Consider the following 8,336-nt stretch of genomic DNA (forward strand, 5'->3'; position numbering starts at 1 on the left):
GCCAACTTTTCCTCTTGTCCCAGGCATGAAGATTTTAGAATGATGAAGCCTTCATTAGTGAGCCATCCAAGATGAGTGCGCAAGAGTTTGTTCCAAGTCCTAATTGTTTATTTATTTATTTTTGTTTTTCAAGACAGAGTTTCTCTGTGTAGTCCTGGCTGGCCTAGAGCTCACTTTGTAGACCAGGCTGGCTTCGAACTCTGGCTCCTGCATGTTGGTATTAAAGGTGCCATCATGCCATCCCTTCATTTTTTTTCTCTTTTTTTTTTAAATGACAGTCTAATTTGCAGTGACGTAGCCACTAGATAGGGTTTTAAAAGCAACAGTCAAGTTTAAATAGTTTTAGATTTCAGAACATGTTGGATCCCATTAGGCCTACTCAGTGGAGCCGGGCATGGTGGTGCAAACCTGTAATCCCTGCACTTTGGAGGACGATCAGTTGTTCAAGGTCACACTTGGCTTCATCGAAAGCTCAAGGCCAGCTTGGCCTAAGAGCCCCTGTCTCAAAAAAACAAAACAAAACCAAAACTTTGCATGGGAGACATTCTCGATTGATAAAGTCAATCAAATATCACAAAAATTAGAGAACTCTGAAATCTGTAGGACATCTGGTCCAAAACATTTTAGATAAGAGCTACTGGTGTCTCCGACCTGTAGCCTTTAGTAATGAAGATACCAATAATAAATCATAGGAATTTACTTTGGGGAGTGTTAAATAGTCATTAAAATGAGTGTGCACTGGTAGGCATGTTGTCATGGGAGAGAGGGCCAGACCCTTCGTGGAAGGGGAGAGAATTAGTCACAGACACACAGATACATTTTAGGTGGCACGTCTACCTAAAATCACTTGTGTTGTGCTCAGTGGGAGCCTGCAGCACACTCGAACCGTGTACAGAGGAGGTCTGGAAGGGCTGGTGGCGGTAGACACTGGCATCTGGCGCTCAGGAGGTGACTGGGAGGACCCTTGTGGCCACCCTGGATCCTTCGCCAGAAGGCTGAGCCACTGCCTTGCTGCTCTGCGGGTCTACCCAGCTTTCTGAGTTGCTTTTCCTTGTTCCTCTGTGTCTTTCCGGGCTGACCAAAGCCTGGCGCTTTGGGCTTTCTTACTCCCTCCCCACTCCCTTGCTGAGTGCATTAGCCCAACTCAAAGGTGTGGCTCTCTCTTCCTTTCTCTAAGCTTCCGTCTGGTAGTTGCTGAGATTCCCAGCTTGCCTGCTTAGGGCTTCTCTCTTGAACTCTAATTGTCCTCAAACTTCAAAAAGAAAGGAAAAAAAAATAACACACACAGAAAAAACAAAACTTGGCCATGTGTTCCAGAGAAAAAAGGACCCGGGGGCGGGGCTTCACTTGGGATTGTGTCTATACCACAGTGTGGAGTCTTTTTAGCCATTTTCACTGTGAAGCATGAGCCACAGTTTTACATTCTTCTGTATTGCACACAGAAGGAAAGTGGGTTGGTTTTTTTTCATAACTGTTAGGAGGGCATGTGGGGTCCCTCCAGTCAGGGTTGTTTTTTCATAACTGTTAGGAGGGCATGTGGGGTCCCTCCAGTCAGGGTTGTTTTTTCATAGCTGTTAGGAGGGCATGTGGGGTCCCTCCAGTCAGGGTTGTTTTTTCATAGCTGTTAGGAGGGCATGTGGGGTCCCTCCAGTCAGGGTTGTTTTTTCATAACTGTTAGGAGGGCATGTGGGGTCCCTCCAGTCAGGGTTGTTTTTTCATAGCTGTTAGGAGGGCATGTGGGGTCCCTCCAGTCAGGGTTGTTTTTTCATAGCTGTTAGGAGGGCATGTGGGGTCCCTCCAGTCAGCGTTTCCAGGTTGATTTCTAGGTCGTCGTCCTCCTGCCCTGGCTCCATTCTCACCCAAAAGTAAGGTCTCACATTCTGATCCTTTCCCTGCACAGATCTTCGGCAGGAACTGGCTGTGCAGCAGAAGCAAGACAAGCCCCGGACAGCCATGCCAGGCTCCGCGGAAACCGAAAGGACAGACATGGCTGTGCAAGCCACGGGCTCTGTGCCGTCCACTCCCACGGCTCCCCGAGGACCCAGCTCCGGTTTCAACACACCGGGGATATTCAGACGTGGTGAGGAAATGGGCCAGAGGGAGAGTTCTCTTTTTTATTCAAGGAGTTTGCTCTTAGGCCAGATGTGGTGGTGAATGCCTTTCACCCCAGTACTTAGGAGGCAAAAGCAGGTGGAGCTCTCTGAGTTCAAGACCAGTCTACATAGTGAGTTCCAGTACAGCGGGGGGGGTGGTTTCCAGAGCATAAGCTTTAGCTCACCGTGTAAGCCTTGCTGGTGAAGACTGGTGTGGTCAGTCCAGAGCCCAGAGCAGTTTCCTGTGTTTCAGGGTTCTCATGACTCACTTGGTGTCTTAGTCACTGTTCTAGTGCTGTGAAGACACCATGACTAAGACAGCTCTTGTAAAGGAAAGCACTTAACGGGGGGGCTGGCTTACAGTGTCAGAGGTCAGTCCATTTCCATCGTGGCAGAGAACATGGTGGCAGGCACTTCCTGATCCACACGTACACTCTGGGCGTATCGAGGGTACCGCCAACAGGACCACACCTGCTCCAACAGGACCACACCTGCTCCAACAAGGCCGCACCTCCTAATCCTTGTAATCTTTTCAAACAGTTTCACCCCCTGGTGACCGAGCGTTCAAATGTGTGAGTCTGTTGAGGCCATTCTTAATCAAACCACCACACCTGGGAACGAGGTAGTGGTTCAGGCTCCACTGGTCTCAGTGGGGCCTACGGTTGTACTAGCTGTGTTGGGGGAGGGGCTTATAACTTAAATTTACGTTTACTTCAGGGGGGTTGCCGTGGTGTGCTCGTGGGAGTTAGGCCACCACAGGCTGAGTGGTGCGGTTCCATGTGGGTTCCTCAGATGGCTCTGGTGATGCATGGCTGCAAACCTAATGCCTGGACTGACAGGAGGGACGCTGCCTCCCTTCCCAAATTGTGACTTTTCACCATGCATATATCTATCCTGGTCATTGTTAATATTGATGAGCTATGTGGAATTCTTAGATGTGCCTTGGCTTGGTGTAAAAAGATTAGCCTGTAAAAAGTAGATGTTTAAGACAATCTTACCAAGAACTCAAAGACGCTGGTGGACTTGGTAAAAAGTAGATGTTAAGACAATCTTACCAAGAACTCAAAGACGCTGGTGGACTTGGTTTGTTGCCCAGTTAACTCCTTAGTGAAGTAATATGGTGACAAGAATCAGAGTGCAGGTGTCACTTTGGTCCCACCCCCACGGTCTGAGTGTGGTGGCGGGGGGACACGGACTGGGGGACCCCGGGGGACCCATGCTTCTTGCACTCCCAGGTCTGGACGGCTCTAACAGTGGAACACCGCTCACACCTGCAGCCCGGATATCAGCCCTAAACATCGTTGGGGACCTGCTTCGGAAAGTTGGGGTAAGCTCTGGCCTCTGCAGGGTTTTGTCCAAAGGTGATTCTAGACAGGGCCTCTCTTTGCACAGAGGTCTGAGTTTTACATGCGGCTGGTCCTTCAATGCCTCTGAGCATCTTTAGCTCATGAGGTGGGAGTCTCATTGCAGAGGGGTCACAATCCAAGTCTCCTTTTCCTTCTCGGGCATCTTCCATCTTTCCTCCCAAGGAATTGGGGATAGTGAGGTGGTGTCTGCATTTGTGTTCCTCCCTCCCTCCTTTCCTCCTTTCCTCTCCCTCCTCCCTCCCTCTCCCTCTCTCCCTGCCTTCTTTCCTCTCCCTCCTCCTTCCCTCCCTCCCTCCTCCCTCCCTCCCCCTCCTCCCTCCTCCCTCCTTCCTCCCTCCCTCTGGCCCTTCCTTCCTAAGATTGGGTCTCATTTTGTATCTCAGCCGCACACTCCTACTGCCTCACAGTCCCAAAATCTGGGATTATAGCTGTGGGCTACAAGGCTCAGCTGTAGGATGTTTCTTAATTTGAAAAAGAAGAATCCAAGGCCCATTTAAAAACGGGTTGGTCCTCTTTCCTCCCTCTCCCTGTCTCTGTCTCTGAATATCTAAAGAAGAGAGAGCAAAGGCCTTCCTGGCTTTATGTTAATCAATGGGAGAAGCTTTTATCCTCAAGCAGCAACATAGAATTCTTTGTAGTTGTGCTTTCAGTTTTCAAACTATGCCCAAAACCACTAATATCACCCTAGCCTGGCCTGGCTTGAGGCAAAAAAAAGAACACACACACACACACATACCACACACCACACACCACACATTCACACACACACACACACACCACATACATTACACACACACTCACACTACACATACACACACCACACACTCATACACACATTACACACACACTACACACTCATACACACACACACACACGCTCACATACACACCACACACTCATACATACACACACCCTACACACATACTCACACTACACAGACACAACATACACTCATACACACATACACACACAACACACACTCATACACACACCCCACACATTACACACATACTCACACTACACACACACTACACAGACACACCACACACTCATACATACACCACACACTCATACACACACTCATACACACACACACACATACACGCCTGTTTGCAAACACAGGTCAGTAGGTCTGTATATTTTGGGTTTTTTTTTCCTCCCAGTTCAAAGCCTTGCTTTTCTGTGCAGGCTTAATGAGGTAAACAAGTGAATGGTTCCAGAAGATGATTATTATTGTTGTTAGTATTTGGCGAGGGTAGTTCTTTTTTGGTTTTGTTTTGACACAGGGTCTTGCTGTGTCACCTTGGCTGGCCTAGAACTTACAGTAACTGCTTCAGTCCCTTGAGTTCGGGGTTACAGGCGTGTGTCACATGCCTAGCTCTTATTTCACTAGGTGGAGTTATTGATTTTTCTGGGAAGCTTCTGGATATTTTAGGTGGGTAGTTTTAGTCCTTGTAGATGCACTGGGTTCCACTGAGGACCCCTCAGAATCTTGGGAACACAATTTAGGTTGTTCTCTCTTCCCTGGCTCCCATCTCTGTTTTCTTGATAGTCTAACCTCTCTGTAACTCTGGCTGTCCCGGAACTCACTCTGGAAACCACGCTGGCAAGGGAGCTGGAATCTGATTTTGCTGGAGTCGCACTATCTGCCTGCCCCTGCCTTCTGAGGGCTGGGGTCAAAGCCAGCATGCCTAATGGCACTCATATGTTTGTGTCCCTGCCTTTTTTGTTTCCTTGAGGGGTGAGGGAGGGTGTAATAGGAACAGGGTCACGTGGCCCAGACTTTTTAACTTCTGATTCTCCTGTCTCTGCCTCCTGAGTTTGGGGGTTACAGGTATGGCATACCTAGTTTATGAACTGCTGGGGGATCAAACCCTGGGCTTCATGAATACTTGGCAAGCACTCCCTCCCCAAGCTTGATACTCTCCAGCCCCTTGTCTAACCCTTGACTGATGAAAGCATGTTTCTTCCCAGGCCCTGGAGTCCAAACTAGCATCATGCAGAAACTTCGTGTATGATCAGTCCCCAAGTCGGACAAGTGGGCCAGCCTCAGGTCGAGGAACCAAAACCAGAGATGGTGGTGACAGACGGCCAAGCAGCACCGGTGTGGGAGATAAGGGGTCAGTACCTTTGTCAGACTCTGTCGGGAGGCATTAGGCTGCCCAGATGAGACGCCAGCCCAACCCTGCCTTGTCTCTAGTTTTCAGGCTGTAGGATCTTTGCAGCAAACCCCAGCTTCTTTTTTTGAGACAAAGACTTCCTCTGTAGCCCAGGCTGGCCTTGAATAAACCCTTTGCTTGCAGCCAAATTAGATACCTAGTTTGGGCAGGCCAACAAGGAGAGAGCAGTGTTTGTATGCGCTTCTGCTCTGTGAGGAAGTCCCTTGTTGGGGAGCTGCGCTTCCCCCGAGCGTTTTGTGAGTTAGGAGACAGTACACACTTGTGTATGTGGAGACCAGAGGTCAACTTAAGTGGTGTTCCTCAAGTGCTGTCCACCTTGGTTTCTGAGGCAGAGTCTCACTGGCATGGAACTCAAGTAGGCTAAGCCCAGGGAGCCCTGACTCTGCTTCCTCAGTGTTGAGATCAAAAGCACGAGCCATCATGTCCCGCTTTTGACACGAGTGTTGCGGATGAAACTTGGGACCGGCAGCCGCAAGGCAAGCACTTTACCAACAGCCCGCATTTTTAAGTCTGTGGGAACCTTCAAGAAACTAAAGGGACTGAATCAGTCCAGCCAGACCAGATCCCTGAAACCAGCCACAAGAATGGGAAACAGCCCTGACTGCCAAGGCTTCTTTCATTTTCTCCCCTAAGGGCAGCCCACAGCTGCCTGGAGATCTAGGACTCCCCAGAAGCCGCCTGCGTTGCCCTGGGCCCCAGGCCGTTCGGCTGACAGGTGTGAGGCAGGCACTGGAGGGAAGCGGGATGAATGGGCACACCGTGCACACGTAGCTTCTGGACCTTTGACACGGGCTTTTAATGTATCCGTTGATTTTTGAAACCAGGCCTCACTGTGTGGCCTTGGCTGGCCTGGGGCTTGACGGACGGGGCTGGGCAGACCAAAGAGCTGTGTGCTGGGACTAAATGCATACATACCACCACGCCCACTCAACACTTTTATTTAAAGTCAGTTTTCAAAAGTTATATTGTGTGTGGGACACACATGCACAGTGTGTTTTCTAGAGAGCATGTGTGAAGGTCACTTCTTTCTACTGTGTGGGTTCTGGGGTTGAACTCAGATTTTTAGGCTAAGCAACAAACATCTTTACCTGTTGAGTCATCTCTTAAGCTTTAATTTTGTTGTTGTTAAATTCAAGTGGCTGGGAATGCTGCTCAGTAGACATAAGTTTCAACTCTAAGCACTCCCCACTCTAAGTGAAGTGATCAAGACTCGGACACTTTCGTGGGGTCTTCTGAGATTGGGGGCTTTTTCTGCGGCCTTTGGAGTCAGGGAACTGGATGGCCAGTACCCTTTTCCTCATTTCACAGGAGAGGAAGTTGAGACCCTGTGAGACTTGTTTCCGCTCTTGACTTACACTCTTAGAACCCGGGGGGCCTGAGCTAGCCACTGGGAAACTGCTCTCATCCAGTAAATGTGGTTTGCTCTGTCTGAAGGTCAGGAAAACGCTTGGAGTTTGGGAAGCCGGCCCCACAGCTCTCATCGCCAGCACTGCCGTCCGCCCAGGGTGTGGTCAAGCTTTTGCTCTAGGATCGATGGGAACGGCGCCCTCACCTGTCTGACACCTCTTGTGTTCAGCTTTTGCTTGTTTTATTTTCGAGTTAGTCTGAAAAATAAGAGCCGGCATCACCACCGTTCACTTGGTGCTGTGCGGCCCAAGCTGACAAGGCTGCTGGCCCAGTTCCTGGCAGTGTGTGTCATAGAAATGGGCTGCTTGCCGTCCCCACCCCTACCCTAGGCTGCTGATGGGGCCACACTGGCATTGGCTACCTAGAGTTTTAATGGTCTCCAGAGGTGTTTTGAATATGCATGATCTTCAGGGGGAATTAGAGCCCAGCTCGGGAGCTCTCCTCTGCAACCTATTTCCAGCTGGAGCTGTCTTCTGGAACATTCTCCTGGTGCTTTTACAACATGGTTAAACTGTGTCTAGGACTGGGAGATAACAAAGGCATAAGGCTTTTTTTTTTTCTCTTGAGATAGTGTTTCTCTGTGTAATCCTGGCTGTCCTGGAACTTGCTATGTAGACCAGGCTGGCCTTGAATTCACAGAGATCCACCTGCCTCCACTCCCAAGTGCTGAGATTAAAGGCACGTGCCACCAGCCAGCTCTTTGACACTCTTAATCGGCCTCATGAAGGTTTTTAGAGATGGATCTGACTCTCAGGTCAGTGGGAGATGATCCTTTATAGATAAACCCAGCTTTCTATCTTTTCTGAGTCCCTTGCCCTGATGTAGGGGTGACATCTCCATCATGGCCCTGAACAACTTGGAGTTGGACTGGCCCTTGTTAATGCCATCCCTAAGAACAAGACTCCATCCAGACATTGGAGAATAACCAGGATGACTAAAATATCGGATTGAGATCTTTGACTCCCTTGGGATGTGGGGAAGTCAGCACAGGAACTGCAACCCCAGACTGCTGTCTGTCTGTCTGTTTGTCTGCCTGTCTGTCTGTCTGGTGAAGCCCTGCCTTACTCTTTGGTCTACAAAGAGAAGTGTACACTAATTCCAGAGCTACTGACTTTCTAGTACGGGGGCAACACTGGCCTTGAATTGGACCTGGAATTTTCTGGGTTCTTCTGGCATTCACAAGGAGGCTTAAGCGGTGTGGCTGTTTGTTCCCCTCAGACATTCTAACCTGGGAAAAGATGGACTTTATTTTTTATATTAATAATAATAATAAAATCAAAAGAAATGCC

At 49.2% G+C, this 8,336-nt stretch overlaps 1 protein-coding gene across 3 annotated transcripts in view; it reads left to right on the plus strand.

Moving 5' to 3' along the window:
• The window catches only part of Nde1 (nudE neurodevelopment protein 1), a 28,583-nt gene extending 20,247 nt beyond the window's left edge, over window positions 1-8,336 (plus strand). For all 3 annotated transcript variants that reach the window (XM_005077365.4, XM_013118658.3, XM_013118656.3), the window contains exons 6-9: window positions 1,901-2,080; window positions 3,329-3,420; window positions 5,435-5,580; window positions 7,075-8,336. In XM_005077365.4, the coding sequence (XP_005077422.1) occupies window positions 1,901-2,080; window positions 3,329-3,420; window positions 5,435-5,580; window positions 7,075-7,168 (512 nt within the window). In that variant the 3' untranslated portion in view covers window positions 7,169-8,336. The remainder of the gene's footprint in view (window positions 1-1,900; window positions 2,081-3,328; window positions 3,421-5,434; window positions 5,581-7,074) is intronic.

Source organism: Mesocricetus auratus, unplaced genomic scaffold, assembly GCF_017639785.1.
Source record: "Mesocricetus auratus isolate SY011 unplaced genomic scaffold, BCM_Maur_2.0 Super-Scaffold_100031, whole genome shotgun sequence".
Classification (NCBI taxonomy): Eukaryota; Metazoa; Chordata; class Mammalia; order Rodentia; family Cricetidae; genus Mesocricetus; species Mesocricetus auratus.